The sequence below is a fragment of the Rhinopithecus bieti genome, unplaced genomic scaffold, assembly GCF_001698545.2.
Source record: "Rhinopithecus bieti isolate Rb0 unplaced genomic scaffold, ASM169854v2 scaffold_33652, whole genome shotgun sequence".
Classification (NCBI taxonomy): domain Eukaryota; kingdom Metazoa; phylum Chordata; class Mammalia; order Primates; family Cercopithecidae; genus Rhinopithecus; species Rhinopithecus bieti.
In genome coordinates, this window is record NW_016814761.1 from 4075704 (window position 1) to 4097243 (window position 21540).

At 39.1% G+C, this 21540-nt stretch overlaps 1 protein-coding gene across 20 annotated transcripts in view; it reads right to left on the minus strand.

The window, feature by feature from the left end:
- EIF4G3 (eukaryotic translation initiation factor 4 gamma 3) overlaps positions 1–21540 on the minus strand; it is a 268928-nt gene that overhangs the window by 62202 nt on the left and 185186 nt on the right. For 15 of the 20 annotated variants that reach the window (XM_017852121.1, XM_017852115.1, XM_017852114.1 and 12 more), the window contains 4 exons: positions 20514–20633; positions 19617–19727; positions 12820–12990; positions 5591–5788 (listed from right to left, as the gene is read on the minus strand). In XM_017852121.1, the coding sequence (XP_017707610.1) occupies positions 5591–5788; positions 12820–12990; positions 19617–19727; positions 20514–20633 (600 nt within the window). The remainder of the gene's footprint in view (positions 1–5590; positions 5789–12819; positions 12991–19616; positions 19728–20513; positions 20634–21540) is intronic. The other 5 variants (XM_017852123.1, XM_017852119.1, XM_017852118.1 and 2 more) reach the window with 1 other exon arrangement.

The following is a 21540-nucleotide window of genomic DNA, read 5'->3' on the forward strand; positions in this document are numbered from 1 at the left end:
AAAAACATGAGATACATGTGCAGGTTGTACAGGTTTGTTACATAGGTATACATGTGCCATGGTGGTTTGCTGCACCTACTGACCCGTCCTCTAAGTTCCCTCCCCTCAACTCCCACCCCTAACAGGCCCTGGTGTGTGTTGTTCTCCTCTCTGTATCCATGTGAAAGCAAAAAACGTGAAACTCCCACTTATGAGTGAGAAGATGCAGTGCTTGGTTTTCTGTTCCTGTGTTACTTTGCTGGGGATGATGGCTTCCAGATTCATCCATGTCCCTGAAAAGGACATGATCTCATTCCTTTTTCTGGCTCCATAGTATTCCATGGTGTATATGTACCACATTTTCTTTATCCAGTCTATCACTGATGGGCATTTGGGTTGGTTCCATGTCTTTGCTATTGTAAATAGTGCTGCAATAAACACACGTGTGCATGTGTCTTTATAGTAGAATGATTTATATTCCTTTGGTTAAACACCTAGTAATGGGATTGTTGGGTCAAATGGTATTTCTGGTTCTAGATCCTTGAGGAATCATCATACTGTTGAACTAATTTACACTCCCACCAACAGTGTAAAAGCATTCCTGTTTCTCCATAGCCTTGCTAGCATCTATTGTTTCCTTTTTAATAATCACCATTCTGACTGGCATGAGATGGTATCTCACTGTGGTTTTGATTTGCATTTCTCCGATGATCAGTGATGCTGAGCTTTTTTCCATGTTTGTTAGCTGCATAAATGTCTTATTTTGAGAAGTGCCGCCATTGATTATCTTTTCTAAAGTTTATCAACCAATGGATTTTCATTTCTATGAACTGCCCATATTTTTATTGGGCTGTTTTTTTCCTTACTGATTTGCTTCTTTTTCCTCCTTAATTCTGGATTCTAATATTCTGTCAGTTAATGCACTCCAAACATACTCCTAGGTTGTGGTTTTATCTTTGTATTTATCTACAGTATCTTTTGCTGCACCAAAGATTATAAATTTTAACAGTCAAATCTTACACCTTTATCCTTCATGTTTTGAATCTTGCTAAAGAAATCTTTCCCTACTCAAAGTTCATGGAAATAGCCTCCTCGATTTTCTTATAAAAGGTTAGTTTTTCAAATTTAGATATTTAATAATCCTATAATGTTTGATGTGCGTAGGAGGATCCTATGATTCTATGCTCACTGTTACTATTTTATTTCAGTCTCTCAATCCCTCAAATGTAATCAACTATAGTGTCAGAAGTCAGGACAGTGGTTACCTTTTTTGCTTTCCCTGAGACTGGATCTCACTCTGTCACCAGGCTGGAGTAAGTACCATGGTACTATCATGGTCCACTGCAGTCTTGACCTCCTGAGCTCAAGGGATCCTCCCACCGGAGCCTCCCTAGTAGCTGGGATTACAGGTGCGTGCCATCATGCCTGGATAATTTTTTAATTTTTTATTTGTAGAGACAGAGTCTCATGTTGCCCAGTCTGGCCTCAAACTCCTGGGCTCAAGCAATCCTCCTGCCTCAGCTTTCCAAAGTGTTGACATTACAGGCGTGAGCCACTGGACCTGGTCCTAGCTGCCTTTAAAAAAGAGTAAAGAGTATTGAAAAGGGTCTAAGGTGTTGCTGATAGACACTGAGCTGTACAGTAATGATCTGTATACCTTTCTGTAAGCATGCTGCATTGGTGTGTTGAAGCTGGTTCATATTGGTTTATGACAGACAACTGTTTAACAGTAATTTTGTGAGTCTTGTCAAACTATCAGTAGATTATAAAGAGTCCTGAGGATAGCATTTACATCATTAAATTTGGCAAATGCAACAAATGAAGAATTTCAACCCAGAGAGCACATATATTAGTCATATTTCAATAAAAAAGTTTCAAAGATTAAAAACACACACTGAAGAAATAGAAGTCAGGTGCAGTGGCTCACGCCTATAATCCCAGGACTTCGGTAAGGACGCAGGAGGATTGCTTGAGCCCAGGAGTTTAAGACCAGTCTGGGCAACATATTGAGATTCTGTCTCTATAAAAAAAATTAAAGATTAACTGGACATGGTGGTTCGTGCTTATGGTACCAGCTACTCAGGAGGCCGAGGTGGGAGGATCACATGAGCTCAGAAGGTTGAGAAGGCAGGAAGCCCAGATCCTGCCACTGCACTCTAACCTGGGTGACAGAGCAAGACAAAAAGGAAAGGGAAGGGGAAGGAAAAGAAGAAAGAGGCCAGGCATGGTGGCTCACATCTATGGTCCCAACACTTTGGGAGGCTGAGGCAAGCGGATCACTTGAGCTCAGGAGTTCCAGATCAGCCTACAACATGGCGAAACCCCGAAACACTACATTTATAAAAAAATACAAAAATTAGCTGAGCATGTGCCTGTAGTTCCAGCTACTTGGGAGTCAGAGATGGGAGGATTGCTTGGACCCAGGAATTTGAAGTTGTGGTGAGCTGTGATCACGCCACTGTAATCCAGCCCGGGATACAGAGTGAGATCTTGTGTAAAAAAAAAAAAAAGAAGAAGGGAGGAAGGGAGGCAAACTCCAGAATACAAGGATAAAAGAACACGAGAGAGAGAGAGAGAGAGGTAGAGGCGGCAGAGGGAGGGAGGGGAAGGAGAGAGAAAGAGATGGTTGAATAAGTTATGGTATATGCATATTATGAAATATTATGCAATTTGTATAAAACTATGAGTAAAATATATCTGTAATGACCTAGAGGGCTGCCCAAAACATTTATTAAGTTAAAAAAAAGGCAAACTGAAAATAATTTATATAATTCAATTAAAGCAAAACCAAAAATAACCTCTTTATACATACACTCATATTTTCACATCATTTTATAAATATAAAGAAAACCGTAGATGATTACATCAAAGCCATTCACACTGATTGTCTGATGGGGAAGGAAGATTAACTGCCTGCGGCTGCAAGCAGACAGTAATAACTGTATTAACTATACCATTTGACTTGTTCAAATAGGTTGTTATCTTATAATTTAAAATAATCCAGAAGGTCAGGAGATTGCTCCTGCCTGTAATCCCTGCACTTTGGCAGGCCAAGGCAGGAGGAGCACTTGAGCCTAGGAGTTTTTGAGACCAATCTGGGCAAATAGTGAGACCTCATCTCTACTAAAAATAAAAAATATAGCCAGGCCTGGTGGTGGTGTGTGCCTACAGTCAAGCAGGAGGACTGCTTGAGCCCAGAAGTTGGAAGCTTCAGTGAGCTATGATCACGCTACTGGACTCCAGCCTGGGCAACAGAGCAAAAGACCTTGTCTCAAGCAAAATAAATAAACAATCCAATAAAGTTTTCAAAAGTCTCATAAGTGGGTAGCTTGTCTATATTTCTTCCTATTCCAATCCAATTTGTACTTATTGCCAGATCATTTCAAAAGCCATTTTCATCAATATCACTCCTCCACTAGACTGCCTAAACACCACTTAACTGCCTATCTGATAAAATTCAAAACTGGGAAAGGGCACTGAAGTGTGATCCAGAGGATCTGGGATCCAGTCCTAATTTTAATGAGTGACCACAGGATGCCATGGCTACCACAATGAAAATGAGAGCCCAGAAATGGAAAATTAGTTTGCTTCCATATAGCTATGGCACATCAGGAGACACTATGGCAAGTGATTGAGTTAAATAACCCCTGATTTGGATTCTAGCAATGCCACTTACTACTTATATCACCCCAAGCAAGTTATTTTTCCTTTTAAGCTCAGTTTTGGTTCAATAAAGTGGGGCTAATAACACTGACCTTTCAGGGTTAGAATAACCATTAAAAATAATACATATATATAAAGCCTCTACCCATATTTCAACTTAGTAGGTGCTGAATAGATTATTTTTATAATAATAATAATCATCCTCATTCTATAGCGAACATTCAAAACCTTCACAAATTGGACCTAAAAGGTCCAATATAGTTTCAGTTTATTTAGGGTTTACTACAGGCCAAACACTGAGCTAGAAATTTTGTAATCTCATTCATTTTAATTAATTTTATCCTTATAATATTGTAAATGGTATGAATTAATCTCATTTTATGGATTAAAAACAGGGGCTTAAAGACATTGGTAACTATTCTAAGGTCATAAAGTTAGGAAGTGGCAGAGTAGGAACTATTTTATCTTAATTTTATTTTATTTTGAGACAGAGTCTCACTCTTATCACCCAGGCTGGAATGTAGTGGCGCAGTCTCTGCTCATAGCAACCTCAGCCTCCCTCCTGAGTTCAAGTGATTCTCCTGCCTCAGCCTCCCAAGTAGCTGGGATTACAGGCGCATGCTATCATGCCCGGCTAATTTATGTTACCACACTCAACTAATTTTTGTATTTTTAGTAGAGATGAAGTTTCGCCAGGTTGCCCAGGCTGGTCTCAAACTCCTGACCTCAGGTGATCAGCCTGTCTCAGCCTCCCAAAGTGCTGAGCTTACAGGCATAAGCCACCGTGCCCGGCCTGGAATTTCATTTTAAAGTTTAAATTTTAAACCTAGAGCTGTGAATCCAAAGCCACACTTACTGCTTCAGAATTGAGCCTGCTTAGAATATGTTCTTTCTTCTCCAAATGTGTATTCCCCATTATCTCAGGTCCAACTCAAACTCTATTTGCTTTGTAAAAGTTTTGTGACTCTCCCACCAACAAACTGTTTTCTTTTGCTTCCAACTTATTTTTCAGTCTAACCATCCATTCAGGCATTAAGATACTGCTACATCACAAAATACCTTTTAAGTATTTTTTTTCTTGGAAACACTTATTTTCAAAACGGATTTTGAGTTCCTTTAAGACAGAAGATGTGACTTTTCCAAACCCCAAAAGACTTACCTACCTTTGACATAGGTAGTCAAAACTATTGGTAGAATGAAAGAATTTTGCATTTTCATAGCTTGTTTCTAAGCAGCAAGGCACGACAACGAGTTGTAATAATTAAGAAAAAATCCAAATGTTAAAGGACAGACATTTCTGACACAAATACCTTGGTAACAACAGGAAGAGAAAACACAGATGATACATGGCAGTTTATGATTGTGGGATAGAGGACAATGAATACTAATCAGAAGCTCTTTGGTCTCCCTCTCTGTCTTGCCCTAGATTTGACAGGCTATGGAGATTAAATGGCTTCAGACAATGTAAACAGAGAGAAACCTAACAGTTTCTATGACATGAAATTATCAGCTTTGAAATCTTTTTGACTACAGAACAACTATCCTTTCATTTTCACAGAGATTAGAATTAGAATCAACGTGTTTTTAAATTTCAAACTTAATTAAATGTGAAAGCACGCATTTGCTTGCTTTCCATAAGAGACACACAGGAAAAATTTGTTGCCCATGACGATAATTTTACATTACTAATTCAAACCTGACTCAATCTTTCTTATGTTGAATGGGCCCATCTCATGTCCATTTCAGTACAGACTTCATATCCCCTCCAGAGGGGAGTATACGTTTTAATAAAGCAAGATTGTCTTTATATAATGAGGATATATCAATAAATACTAAAAATATATTCTCCCCTTTATGTTGCCCCAATAACACTTCTGGGAAGAATGTGTAGTGAGGGGAGAATATACCTCTTGAAGATTTCTGGTTTTACTCCTTCCTCTCTTCTTACCGTTACTAAACATCGACACATGTTTGCGTAAGCCACAGAGAAACTGGGTTCATCAATAGCCTTCTCAAAGACCAGGTCAATAACTCCTTTCAGCCGCTCCTCTGTATCAACAGTAAGTCCTGACACTTGCTTCATCAGTTGATTGAACATCTGTGGTGTCAATTTATTTAAGATACTTCGAACTTTTCTAAAAAGCTCCTAGAAGGGCCACACAAAAGAAGAGCATTAGAGTAACTTACAGTAACTGTGACAATATAGTACTTTCTGTAATGATTACTTCTTAAAATAATGTACAAGTTCAACTTCTCAAATTACTAACAAGGACTGTGAACCAGTCACAGAAATAATTAATCTATTTTAACAAATAGTCAAAAATTACCTTCTTTTCACTACTGAGGAGAATTCTAGAAATAGGTATATACACACTTAGCTGGTGGGAGCATTATCTGTTAACATTTCTAAGGGCAATTTGACAATGTGTATCAAAAGCTTTAAGATTGTGTATGTAACCTTTGAATCAGTAATTATACTTTTAGAAATGTATTTATATTTAGAGATACGAAAAAATATTTTAGCCACACTGATTTCCATCATAATAACCCATTACAGAAAATAACTTTGATGTAAAAAAATAGAAATTTGTCTAAATTATGGTACAATATGAATAATGGTATGAAATACTAGGCACGAGTCTTTAAAAATAATGTTATAAAATCTCTATTAAAAAAAAAAAAAGGAATTGAAGATCTTCCTAGACTAGTAAAAGGAGATATACAACTCCACTTAATGGTGAAAGGCAAAATGATTTTTGCCCCTAAGATTGAGAATAATGCAAAAAATGTTTCTTCTCACCATTCCCATTCAACATCATAACAGAGGCCCTAATCAATGCAATAAAGCAAAGAAAAAGCAATAAAAGGTATGTAGATTGTAAAGGAAGAAATAAAACTCTATGCAGAGAAGATAAAATTGTCTACATAGACAATCATAAGGAATCTACAAAAAGACCAGAATAAGTCAGTCTAGCAACTGTAGGATACAATGTCAAAATGCAAACATCAACTGCTTTTCTATATATTAGCAATAAATAACCAGAAATTATTTTTTTAAAGTACCATTTACAGCAGCACCAAAATCTATAAAATGTTTAGCCAAAAAACTAACAAAAGGTCAGCAGTGGTGGCTCACACCTTTAATCCCAACTTGGGAGACCGAGGTGGGTGGATCACTTGAGGCCAGAGGTTCAAGACCAGCCTGGCCAACATAGCAAAATGCCATCTCTACTAAAAACAGAAAAATTAGCTGGGTGTGGTAGTGCATGCCTCTAATCCCAGCTACTCTGGAGGCTGAGGCAGAAGAAGCACTCGAACCTGGGAGGCAGCGGCTGCAGTGAGCTGAGATCGCATCTCTGTACTGCAGCTTGGGCAACAGAGAGAGACTCTGTCTCAAAAAAAAAAAAAAAAAAAAAAAAAGATGGAAAAAAATACGAAAACTATAAATCACTGATGAAGGAAATCGAAGAGGGCTTAAATAAATGAAGATATATATCATGTTGATGTATTAAAAGATTCATTATTGTCAAGATGTCAGTTTTCCCCAAAGTGATCTACAGCTATATCATAATCCAAATCCTAATAGGGCCTTTTGTTTTTTTGTTTTGGGTAGAAAACAAGGAGCTGATTCTACAATTTATATGAAAAGACACACACACACACACACACACACACACACACACACAAAACCCTAGAAGAGTCTAAACAATTTTGAAGAAAAAAAAAAAAGTTGGAGAATTGAATTCACACAACCAGATTTCAAAACTTTCTATATAAAGACAGAGTGGTGTTGGCCAGAGGACAGACATAGCTTGATGAAGAATGTAGAGTCTAGAAATAGATGCACACATATATGATGAACTGATTTTCAACAAAGATGCCAAAACATTTCAATGGAGAAAGGATAATCTTTTCAACAAATGGTGCTGTAACAGCTGGACATCCACAAGAAGGGAGAAAAAGAACCCTGACCTATTATCTTGTACCTTGTACAAAACTCAACAAAAATTGGATCACAAAACTAAATGTGAAACCTAAAACTATAAACTTCTAGAAGACAACACAGTAGAAAAACGTTTTCTTGGGTTTATGCAAATACTTCTTAGATATGACAGCAAAAGCACAATCATGAATGAAAAGGTTAATTCAGTATTATTAAAATTAGAAACAAGCTGGGTACGGTGGCTCATGCCTATAATCCTAGTATTTTAAGAGGCTGGGGTGGGTGGACCGTTCGAGCCCAGGAGTTTGAGACCAGCCTGGGCAACATGGCAAAACCCTGTCCCTACAAAAAATACAAAAATCAGCTGAGTACCGTGGCACGCACCAGTAGTCCCAGCTACCTGGGAGGTTTACATGGGAGGACTGCCTGAGCCAGGGGAGGCTGAGGTTACAGTGAGCTGTGATTGTGCCACTGCACTCCAGTCTGGGCAACAAAGTGGGGCTATGTCTCAAATAAATAAATAAATAAATAAATAAAATAAAATAAAACAACTGCTCTGTGAAAGACACTGCTGAAAGAATGAAAAGAGGCTGGGTGCAGTGGCTCATGCCTATAATCCCAGCTCTTTGGAAGGCAGATTGCTTGAGCTCAGGAGTTCCGAGACCAGCCTGGGCAACATGGCGAAACCCCATCGCTACAAAAAATACAAAAATTAGTTGGGTGTGTAGTAAGCACCTGTAGTTCTAGCTACTTGTGGGGCTGAGGCAGGAGGATCGCTTGAGACTGGGAGTTCAAGGCTTCAGTGAGCTGGGATCATGCCTCTGCACTCCAGCATGGGTAACAAAGGGAGACTCTGTCTCCAAAAAAAAAAATTACACACACACACACACACAGACACACACACAAAATCATTTATTAGCTAAGCTACAGGAGTTCATGCCTGTAATCTCAATACTTTGGGAGGCCAAGGCAGGAGGACTGCAGGAGGCCAAGAGTTCAAGACCAGTTTGGGCAACACTGCCTCTAAAAAATTTTTAGGCCAGGCGCAATGGCTCACACCTGTAATCCCAGCACTTTGGGAGGCGAAGGAAGGCGGATCACTTGAGGCCAGGAGTTCCAGACTAGCCTGGTCAACGTGTGAAACCCTGTCTCTACTAAAAATACAAAAAAATTAGCCAGGCGTGGTGGGGTATGCCTGTAGTCCCAGCTACTTGGGAGGCTAAGGCAGGAGAATTGTTTGAACCCAGGAGGCGGAGGTTGCAGTGAGCTGAGATCACATCACTGTACTCCAGCCTGGGTGACGCAGCGAGACTCTGTCTCAAAAAAAAAAAAAAAAAAGAAAGTAACAAATTAGCCAGGTATGGTGGTCCATGCCTATAGTCTCAGCTACTTGGGAGGCTGAGGTGGGAGCCTAGGAGGTTGAAGCTTCAGTGAGACACCATTGTGCTACTGCACTCCAGCCTGGGCAATAGATTAAGACCCTCTTTCAAAAAAAAAAAAAAAGCCTGAGATGGTAGCTCATACATGGAATCCCAGGAATTGGGAGGCTAAGGCGGGAGGATTGCTTGAACCCAGGAGTTTAAGACCAGCCTGGGCAACAGAATGAGACCTGGTCTCTACAAAAAAATTAGCCAGGCATGGTGGCACATGCCTGTAGTCCCAGATACTTGAGAGGCTGAGGAGGGAGGATCGCTTGAGCCCAGCAGATCAAGGCTGCAGTGAGCTGTGATAGTGCCACTGCACTTCAGCCTTGGTGACAGAGTGAAACACTGTCTCAAAAAAAAAAAAAAAAAAATCATTTCACTGTAACTAAATATCCAGTTGATGTCCACTAAATTTTGTGTTAGTTACAAATGAAGCACAAGGCACAGTTCTTGCCTTCCACAGAATCAAAATCTAGTTGCAGGGACAACACATTTAAAAACGAAGTGATAAAGCAAGTACGAGGGTTGATGAGAGACCAGAAAGGGGAGTAGTTTAGGTACATGAGGTCAGAGGCACCGGATTAGTCAAGGAATGCCTTTAGAAGGAAATGAGGGCCGGGGTGGTGGCTCACGCCTGTAATCCCACACTTTTGGAGGCCGAGGTGGGCAGATCACCAGTTCAGGTGATAGAGACCATCCTGGCTAACATGGTGAAACCTGGTCTCCACTAAAAATACAAAAAGTTAGCCAGGCGTGGAAGCACATGCCTGTAATACCAACTACTTGAGAGGCTGAGGCAGGAGAATTGTTTGAACCCGGGAGGCAGAGGCTGCAATGAGCCAGGATCGCACCATTGCACTCCAGGCTGGGTGACAGAGCGAGAGAGAGACTCCATTTTAAAAGAAAAAAAAAAGAAAGAAAGAAAAAAAAGAAGGAAATGATAATTGGGCCAGATAATAAAGGACAGAAAGAGCTGGCTAAAGGGAAGGAAAAAAAAATAAAGTAGATATTTTATGAAGGAGAAAACACTTTAGGAAGGAATTGTTAATGAGGATTTTCTAGCCTGCTAATTGAGAGAACAAGCTGGAAATATCAGAAGACTAGTTTTCTCTGGTTGTGAGTGAAAATGACATATTGAACGCTAGGTTAAAAAGCTCAAATGGAGGCCGGGCGCGGTGGCTCAAGCCTGTAATCCCAGCACTTTGGGAGGCCGAGACGGGTGGATCACGAGGTCAGGAGATCGAGACCATCCTGGCTAACACCGCGAAACCCCGTCTCTACTAAAAAATACAAAAAACTAGCTGGGCGAGGTGGCGGGCGCCTGTAGTCCCAGCTACTCGGGAGGCTGAGGCAGGAAAATGGCGTAAACCCGAGAGGCGGAGCTTGCAGTGAGCTGAGATCCGGCCACTGCACTCCAGCCTGGGCGATAGAGCGAGACTCCGTCTCAAAAAAAAAAAAAAAAAAAACTCAAATGGAAAGACAAAAATCAGTGTTTCAGGTAGATGACTCAGGCAGCCTCAGTAGAAATGTTGTAACAGAGGAGAAAGAAGAAAGAGAATGCAGGGAATCCTAGGGGTAGAAGCCCAGACATGTCCTGAGGCAATGATTTCCTAGAAATGCTTCAAGAAGATGAGAATAAGGTCATCAACAGTGGTCGTTCATAATGCTGATTGAAATGATTTAATATAGTAGTAGGAACGTAAGGTAAGGCAACAAATCAAGTCCATATTTAAAAGAAAGTGTCAAGAAAAAGAAGGTTGTACTGGCTCTGTAAAGGAATTTTAATAATTCTCCATTGGATTTCTTTTATCTACTTACTAAAGAAAACCTATTAATTAATGCTACCTCATATCAAGATAATTATTCCGTTTCTGAAATAAAACAATAATGGAGAAAACTCTGTTACAAAATAAACAAGCAGATTACAAGTTATAACAACTGGACTATTCGTTCATGACGCTTGACAACTTTTGAAGCTTTAGTTTCCTCATATGAAAAAAAAAGGGTAACATCTATTTCCTCATTATAGGTACAGTAAGAATTTAATAAAGTAAGGCATTAATCCAAGTGCCTTAAATACATCTTCATTGTCAATGATGAAGATCCAGTAGGAAGTTTTAACTATCTTCATACAGGCCATTTAGGCCCATTATCATTAAGCATTTCTCAGGGAGATTGGAGAGAGGGACAAAGAAGGCTTTTTTTTTTCCCCCTCCAAAAAAGGTTGAGATATGTTGAAATGGAGAGAAATGTAGGGACTTGATCTCAGCAATGTGAAGAAGAATGTCCTTAGGAACCCTGTGGCAAATGTTTGAGGATAATCACTACAGAGATAAACAAAAGCAAGCCGCCAATTACAGTTTGACAGCACAGCTAGTTGACGGATTGCTTCATCTTCATCTCTGTTTTGTATTAACTACTCTGTGGGTTCGCTTATTTACTGAAGAATTTACTCTCTCGAACAGTGGTCCCCAACCTTTTGGCACTAGGAACTGGTTTTGTGGAAGGCAATTTTCCACAGACCAGGGTTGGGGGTGGGGTTGAGGGGGGAAGAGGAATGTGGTTTTTGGGATAAAATTATTCTACCTCAGATCATCAGGTATTAGTTAGATTCTCATAAGGAGCGTGCAACCTAGATCGCTTGCATGTACAGTTCACAAAAGGGTTCCACTCCTACGAGAATCTAGGGCTGCCACTGATCTGACAGGAGGTGGAGCTCAGGTGGTAATGCTCTTTTGCCACCACTCACCTCCTGCTGTGTGGCCCAGTTACCAACAGGCCACCGACTGGTACTAGGGGTTGGGGATCCCCTGTTCTCTGAGGTTACGTGATGGAACTGAATCAGAACGATATCTAAGGCCCATGTCTGCTCTCAGGGACATCATCATACTGAGCACTTAACTAAGCTCCAGGAACCATGCCAAATGGTTTATATTATTTCATTCAATCTTAACACTGGCCCTATGAGGCACTCAATGTTTGTAACTTCATTTTATAGTTGAGATTAAGAACCTGCCTAACAGAGTCAGGACTCTGCCTCCAGATCTGGAACTTTGAACTGCTACACTTAACTGTTCATGGTGAGAGAAAAGATATATAAGGAATCAAGATGCTCAAAAGTTAGTACGTGATCTGTGATGCTTAGCTCTGGTACAAGTGTGAATTTTAAGAGACTCCAGTTTTGGTGCCTAGAAGCAAAAACATCTGAAGTCGCAGAGGTAACCTGGGGATAGGAATTGACATTGTGTATAAAGCAAAAGATGAATAAAGGCTTTATATAATCTGACACATAAAAATTAATTTTGTGTCAATAAAATAAATCCATTCAATTTATCTTCATAATTCTGAGGGCAGGATATGCATAAAAAGATTCAAAGAATTAAATTTTATTCCAAAAGCCTTCAAAACAAGATGAGTTTCTAAATTCTAGCTTATTGGCAATGAAGGCCTGACAAGGAACATAAAGCAATGTAATAATTAGGATAAATAGGATAAAGAGACTCAATCACTGAGAATCTAAAATGCATTTTAGAAAAGCAAATATTAACTTAAGCCTGAATTACATAAGTCTATGACATATGAAACCTGTAGACCTGGAAACTATTCTGAAAAAAACACACAAAAAGCAATTTCAAGAGAAAACAGTAGGTTGCCTGGCATCCATAATGGCTTTTAGAATAATTCTTTTAATAGGAAAACATTATAAAAAGTCTTAAACTGATTATCTCTACAAACATTAGCAAAGCAAAATAAGTTTAAACAAAATCAACATAATTTCAAAACAATGGCAGGATATGCTTTTGTTCTCACCTGGGTTTTAATGTTTTCGGGATCATCGGCTTGGCTGTCTCGTTTTTGGCTGGGCTTCCAGGCATTTTCTGCCTTTTTTAGGTGTACATCTTCTTTTACAGAAACTGTGATGATCTTTCTGGGTTCTCTTCTTTGGCCAGGTTGAGATCTTCGTGGTCCAACATTCAACAACTAGGACAAGAATATTACAGCTATACAGAGTACTTACAATTTATTGTCTTTGCTGTGCTGTTCAAGTCAAGCCTGATGACCACACCAAGCAACGCTAGACACTCAAGCTGGATGCAATCTTTTTGCGGGGTAAAAAAATAACCTCAGAAGACTATCAATGTAATATTCTCCACCACTACAATTTTTGAACAAGAGGCCTTTTTGAACAAGATGTTTGACAAAGCTGTTACTTCTAATGAGAAAGACTACTTCTAACTGAAGCTTTATCTTTTATTAGTTGCATAACTGTGGACTGATCACTTCAATAATTACAAAAATTCGGGGCCGGGCGCGGTGGCTCAAGCCTGTAATCCCAACACTTTGGGAGGCCGAGACGGGTGGATCACGAGGTCAGGAGATTGAGACCATCCGGGCTAACACGGTGAAACCCCGTCTCTACTAAAAAATACAAAATCTAGCCGGGTGAGTTGGCAGGCGCCTGTAGTCCCAGCTACTCGGGAGGCTGAGGCAGGAGAATGGCATAAACCTGGGAGGCGGAGCTTGCAGTGAGCTGAGATCCGGCCACTGAACTCCAGCCCGGGCGACAGAGCGAGACTCCATCTCAAAAAAAAAAAAAAAAAAAAAAAAAAATAATAATAATAATTACAAAAATTCAAAGGCAGTTATCATCACAGTTACAAATCTGCTAAAACTGGGTTTCTACAATCCCAGGGTAAAATGCAAATATAACATCAACACTAAGCCTTACTGTAGATCATAAAAGATTCCACTTGATATGCTGGGTCAGAAATACTAAAATAAACCCATTATATATCATCAATAAGAGTCAAACTAAATTACTCCCTGAAAAAAAAAAGTCTTCCTTTTATTTGTCAGCTCTGTTCCTGCTGGATTCCTACTATACTCTTGTGTTAAAACCAATGTATGTTGCCATGTTATACTGCCAGCACACTAAGTACAGATAACGGAGTAAGTTACAAGTTGCATTTTGTGGGTCAAAATATTCATAACAATTACTATCTTAAATGCTTGGAAATAATTTTTCAAGGTTAAACATTTGGGTTGATACTAAGCTCTGCTACCTTCAAGCATACCTGCTGCATGCTGACAACCTTTACTTTTTCTGATATATCATTCTTTTAGTGCTGAGCAAATATTGCCACCAGATTTTTTTTTCTTTCTGAGTTGTACTGAAGGGCTAGCCATTAGATTTCAAGAGAGAATAAAAACTTCATACAAAGCACACATAGAAGAGAATCATTTCTCACTTAAGGCCCCAATGCTGCCCTTTTGAATTCATAAAACACTTCAGAGAAAGAAGTACAGACTTTAATGTCATTCATTATATAAAAAGGCAGTTTCTAGGAGACACACAGTCTGGGGCCTAAGCTGCTAAGCTCAAACACCTTTACACATCAATCATTCTCAGAATTATTCCTTTATGCTTCACCATCTGCCCCAATTAGAAATGGTAGTTATCAAGAATGCATCAGGATCAAAAGTTAGAGTTTCTGCAAAATTTCACACCAATCTTGTCAAATGCACCCAGCTAAGGATACAGTACTGATGATATCTCAGACTATTTGATAAACATCAAAAACAAAAAACAAACAAAAAAAAAACAGGTCAGATAAACCCAGAGGTATGAGACACATGGTATAACTGAAAGGAAATAAAGATCATCAGATTGGAAAAATGCCAACAGGGAACAGTTGTTAAACCAGACAGTACTACTATAAGAACATAAATTGTAACTGAAACTTTAATATAGTAGCCCAAACAAAACAATTCTGTTAGAAAAATGTAGCAATCAAGTAATGCCTGATTTTTATAATTCAGGTTATATTCTACTGTTGACTTATGTGGATTAATAACTTATTAAATGGTTGGCTAAAACTCAGGTAAACAATTATATCACAAGATATTTAATTTAATCCATGCATTTGTACATAAACACTGCCAAGAACAAATGTTTCTGGATGTAATGAAAGGAAATTATGTCAAAATTAAGTAAGAGCCATAGATGCACATTAGGAGACAAAGTCAGAAAATGCCCATTTCCAAACCCTACTGCAAACAGCAATGAATAAATATGCCTTGAGATTTGAATCTGGAAAATGCCAATGTGATTTATTCCACACCTCTTTACCTGCTCCAAGACAAATATGTGTGAGTCTCAAATGAGCAACACAGAGATGTGAGAAAGTAACAATAATGCTTCAAAGGAAAAAAAGCTTTGAAAAGCTAACTGATGAACTGTTAGTTCAGGATAAAATAGTTGAAATTACAACCCAGGTGAAAACACCCATGAAAAATTTTAAAATTATAATTGTATCTCTGGTTATAACAAAGATAAAGACACTGTTCTCAAATATTTATCTAGGTATTTTGAGTCCTTAATACATCTACTATACTGACAAATTCTTAGTATGTTCAATTAATCAATCTCTAATGCGCCCATATTTACACTCTGAGGGTGAATTCACTGTTTGGAATAGCAATGCCTGGAAAACTGTGGTGTAGTGAACTTAGGAAACAAAAGAATCAGACTCTAGAGAGTACAAATCTGCTATGTATGAGCAAAGTTACTGTAGGCAAGTCTCTTAGTTTTGTTAAGTTTTTTCATGTATACAATGCCAGCCCTACCTAAAAACGTTGTGATTATAGGATATAAACCATGTAAAAGGACCCTAAAAGCTATGTTATCATCAATACCAAAGGATCAAAAGGAACTTTTAAAAAAGTGATATATAAACGTAAACATTTCATGTCCCTTTTGTGTGTGAAAACTTAATACAGATAATCAAATTTATGGTATCCTTCAGAAGTAGCAACATATGATGAATGATTTATATACTAAACACACAAAAAATCTAGGATCCTGTGCTAAGAGTTATGGGCTACACAAAAAGAAATGACACCTGGTTTCTTTCTTTGAAAGACAGTACTTTAAGTGAACTTTAAGACATAATTGTGCTCAGCGGCGCTGGTGGCTCAAGCCTGTAAATCCCAGCCACTTTGGGACGGCCGAGACGGGCAGGATCACAAAGGTCAGGAATCGAGACCATCCGGGCTAACAACGGTGGAAAACCTCGTCTCTACTAAAAAAAAAAAAATACAAAAAAATTAGCGGGCGAGGTGGCAGGCACCTGTAGTCCCAGCACTTGGGAGGCTGAGCAGGAGAATGGCGGGAACCCGGGAGGCAGAGCTTGCAGTTGAGCTTGAGATCCGCCACTGCCACTCCAGCCTGGCGACGAGCGAGACTCTGTCTCAAAAAAAAAAAAAAAAAAAAAAAAGGTACAATTGTGCTCAAACAATGTCAAAACTAAAAATGTCAAAATCTAGGGTTGATTAGTGAGCCATTTTCTTTTTTCAGGTGATGTTAAAGTTTGAATTTTTTACCCACTGTCAGTTTTCAAAAATGTATTAAGAAATTATACCCATCTCTGTTTTGCAATTTAATATACATCATTCCTATCTTATTCGGAGACCGTAACCTTAAATTCCACTGCTTACCCAGATAATCAAAGAAAATAGAATCAATATGCACTTACATTTTTAAAGAAGGAAGACAATCAAGTGTTCCTTTAAAGAAAGATTTTACTCCTAGGATTTTTCTTTGCTCCTAGAATTTTTATGATTGATCAGTTTATCTCAAAAGTTAGTTAAAATAACTATAAATGGCAAATTACTTGTCTAGGTCCAATGCTCCTCTTTTTTTTGGAGTGCTTTCTGTGATGTCCACAAAAAGACTACAAAGACCACTGACGAGTAATTTTATTTTATTTTTTAAAATTTTTTATTTTTTGAGACGGAGTCTCGCTCTGTTGCCCAGGAGGGAGTTCAGTGGCATGATTTTGGCTCACAGCCAGCTCCGCCTCCCACGTTCACACCATTCTCCTGCCTCAGCTTCCCAAGTAGCTGGGACTACAGGCGTCCACCACCACACTTGGCTAATTTTCGTGTTTTAGTGGAGATGGGGTTTCACCGTGTTAGCCAGGATGGTATCGATCTCCTGGCCTCGTGATCCACCCACCTCAGCCTCCCAAAGTGCTGGGATTACAGGCGTGAACCACCACCGCCCTGCCTGTAATTTTATTTTAAAAATAACTAACGACATGCTATTTCGTGGTAATTTCCAACAGATATGCACTTTACTATCCAGTGAAAGACACTTAGGTTTGAAAACTACGTAGCTGCATATGACATTTTCAAATCATTAGCATGCATTAAAAATATTTTACAGCAAGTCTGTTGCAGCAAAGTTTTTGTGATTTTTTTTTGTTTTTTGTTTTTTTTTAGACAGTCTTGCTCTGTCACCCAGGCTGGAGTGCAGTGGCGTGATCTTGACTCACTACAGCCTCTGTCTCCTGGGTTCAAGCGATTCTTGTGCCTCAGCCTTCTGAGTAGCTGGGATTACAGACATGTACCACCATGCCCGGCTAATTTTTGTATTTTTAGTAGACACAGGGCTTTGCCATGTTGGCCAGGCTGGGCTCAAACTCCTGGCATCATGTGATCTGCCCACCTCAGCCTACCAAAGTGTTGGGATTGCAGGCATGAGTCAGCGTACCTAGCCTGTTGCAGAAAAGTTTGTATTAGAAGTCATGGCTAATTAAGACAATAATGGGGCATACCTCATAGATTTTAATATTATTAGGTGATAATTAATTGTAAGATAATTTGGAGAACTGGAAAAATTATTTGAAGTATGGAATCAGAAACTGCAAAGAGTAGGGGAGTCGGGCGGTTGCTTTTTTCCAAATAGCATTATTTTTGTTACTGTTTTTTTGAGACAGAGCCTGCTCTGTTGCCCAGGCTGGAGTGCAGTGGTGCGATCTTGGCTCACTGCAGCCTCTGTCTCCAACTTCTGCTTCCCAGGCTCAGGCAATCCTCCCACCTCAGTCTCTCAAGTACCTGGTACTACAGGTGAGTGCAGTCATACCCGGCAAATTTTTGTATTTTTTGTAGGGACAGGATTTCACCATGTTGCCCAGGCTGGTCTTGAACTCCTGGACTCAAGCGATCTACCCGCTTTGGCCTCCCAAAGTGCTGGGATTACAGGCATAAGCCACCGTGCCCAGTCATTTTTGTTTCTTTATATGTTGATATTTATGTCCTATGACATTCCCATCTGTGTCTATATCAATATACCAAGGTAAGCTGGGCAAATTAAGTGGAGAATGTTTGTTATCTAGGAGACAGGCTGGAAGAATAACTTGCGTTAAGGCTTAACATATCAACATTACCCTGAGAGATCAAAATTTCACTTAAAAACTAGCTTCTGACATAGAACAAAACTGCTTAATAAAAGTAAATTAAATAATTAAAGTTGATATTTTTGGAGCTACTACAAATTCTAGATAATGTCTCACTTCTAGTCACATTACTTTGAATGTACCAGAATAACTCACTGATCTCACATATGTAGGTATACAGAGGAGTGGTATACACTGTGACAAAGTTACTTTTAAAAATTATTTTCTATTTTCAATAATTTAAAAGAGACGTCACTTATTCTAAACTCACAATATTTCCTTTTTGTTATAACTAGTTATTAGCAAACAATGACTAGCAAGCTGGTAGTGAAAAGTGACAATATACATTGGAAGAGGATTTATACATTTTGTGAGCCACCTATCAACAAAATTGGGCAATATGATAATAACTACAGATGCTATTATCCACAGAATATTCAAAACAGCATCAACATTATTTCAAATATTTGGCAAAACAAAGATATAAACGAAAACCAAAATGAACAATAATACAAATAAAAATTTCAACATTAAAAAGGGAAATAATATTGAAAAAAGGTATAAAATGGTTTCTAGAAAGCTGCTTTCTAAGATGTGTTAGTGAGGTAACTCAAGATTTAAAAAAATTTTAATTTAGTATTTCCTGAAAATAGATAAATGTGTGAGAAACAGAATATCTCACATACACAGGTCTCTAAAATGGTGACGGTAATGGCTCAATAAACAGTATGCTTCAAATTCAGGTGGTTTTAAGTAGTTTTTACAAAGCCTACAACACACTGTAGGCTTTCAAGTATATTCTATCACTGTTTGGTTGCAGGAAAATAATCAAATAACTTAAATATTTACAAAGTGACATTTGTTGTCAGCCAATGTAGTCTTATTTCAAAGCAGGTTTCAAAAGTTGCCATTTCAGAAATAAAAAGGTGATGGGGAAACAAGAAGTGTCACCTTACATAAAATGAAGTAACAGGGTGATCTGCAGATGTACATCAGACCCCAAGCTTCTCCAGAATGTGAGATTTATTGCTCTCTATGCCATTCTAACTTCGGGAAAAGAGGTATTCAACATCGTTGGCAACTTCCCCCATGCTTTCTGAATTCTACAAAGCATGGAGTAGGCAGAGCCTGCCGAATCTTGCACAGTGCAGTGCCCCAGCATAAGTCCACTGGTGATGCCACTTCCACCGCTGAAGAGCCTGCCACTGGGGGTGTAACAGCAATCTGCAGTTTACCAATACTGTACTCTTTTGTACTTGTCATTTGTTCAAATTTTGACTTAACAATCAATAGTAAATAAAAAGAGCGTAACAGAAAATATTGTAACACCAGAGACTATTATTACAAAAAACAAAGTGTTCAGCGCACCCCTAGAGGCAGGCTCTTCATGGGTGGGTGTGACATCGCCAGTGGAGGGCAAGTTGGGGCTTTGCTCTGTTCCAGAATTGGCAATCCATGCCTGCTCTGCACTTTGCAAATCTGTAGAAACAAAGACAAGACATGATCACTAGCTGAACGCCATCAGAGATCTCCAGTATATCAGGACACCTCAAAACAAAACAGGGATCTTATCAAGTTTGGCGCTCTCTCTCTATATATTTTTTCAGAGACAGAGTCTTGCTTTGTTGCCCAGACTGGAGTGCAGTGGCATGATCATGGCTCACTGCAGCCTGGACCTCCTGTTCTTGTTTTGTCACCCAGACTGGAGTACAGTTGCATGATCACGGCTCACTGTAGCCTGGACCTCCTGGGGTCAAGTAATCCTTCCACCTCAGTCTCCCGAGTAGCCAGGACTAGGACTATAAGCATGTGCCAGCATGCCTGGCCTATTTTTTTTCTTTTCTTTTCTTTTTTTTTTTTTTTGTGGTAGAGACAGGGTCTCTCTTGGTTGCCAGGCTGGTCCTGAACTCCTGACCTCAGATGATCCTCCTGCCTTGACCCCACAAAGTCCTAGCATTACAGGCCTGAGCCACCATCCCCGGCTGTGGTTGGCACTATTTTTAAACCTATTTGCAGGTCACCTCAATTGAAAAAATAGGGGAAAAAAAATCAAGACCAAATTAATGCAGACTAGCTTCTGTCAAGTAAAAACAACTCAAGTGTATTCTTTATTTGCTTTAATATGAGTATGGAAAGGATAGTCTTTGCCTCTTCTTCTTCTTGACTAGAATCAACGAATAAAAGCTGCTGTCTTGCCGTGAGGTAGGATTTCATGGAGTCTGTGCCAGTGTCTAACTAAGTGAGTTGTAGGGAACTTGCACTTACAGGCACGCCTCTTCCACCAGGTGTCTGCCTTCCAAAATCGGCAAAGGCTGGTGTAAAATCTGGTCCTCGAGGCAAAATCCGAGGATCCAGAGTTCGCATTGGCAATTTGGGTTGGTTGATCTGCATGAAGAAGCAAAAGAAAGCTTAATACATGTTCCAGAGCATTCCCTGCCACAAAAGATAACAAAAAATTTGACTGAAAGGTTACATCAGCTGAAACGGTAAGCATCAGCTTTGGAACCAGCAGAAGCCCAACCTCATCCATGGCAGGTTCTCCTGGGCTATCCTTAGAGCCATTAGGCTAAAACAATGGTTTTCCGACACCCTGAGAATGATGTAGGCCTTAAATTTCCAAGTAGGGGCTATACATAATCAGTAGATTGGCTCACTAGATACTGAGGACCAACTGAAAGGCACAAGACATTCTGAGATCCTCTACGCTAGCATCAAATTTTAGAAATAAAAAAAATATTCACCAGGACATAGAGCACTTGCCTATAGGAATCTTGCTACTGCTCATTTTAGTTTTGATGCAGTAGACTTAAGGTTAGTAAAGAATGTATTATGAGTGGACAGTAAGTCTTAAAGGAGGTATGTTTCATGGGTGATGATTCATTTAAAATTTCACTGTCTGCCTTGTTAATCTGAGATATCTGACTTTGAATAAGTATGTAACGTGACTATGGACAACACAAAGTTAAGCAGACCAGTGAGAAATCAACTAATCAGTGTCCAAAGTCATAAACAGATAAGGCAGCAGGACAGGCAGGAATATTTTCTAAGAGGATAATCTAATTTGGTGGATATAACATTTGACTTCTGAGGTACTGAAGCAGCCTCAAATTAGCACCATTAATCAATCATTCAGCTGTCCTCACATAAGTATCTAGGAGAGAAGACTTAGATACCACCAATAGAAGTAAGAAGACCTGTTGCTGTAAGAAAGTAAAATAATATAAATGAGTTCTAGATAAGCAGCTGCTGGACATCTTTATTTTTATTTATTTATTTATTTATTTATTTATTT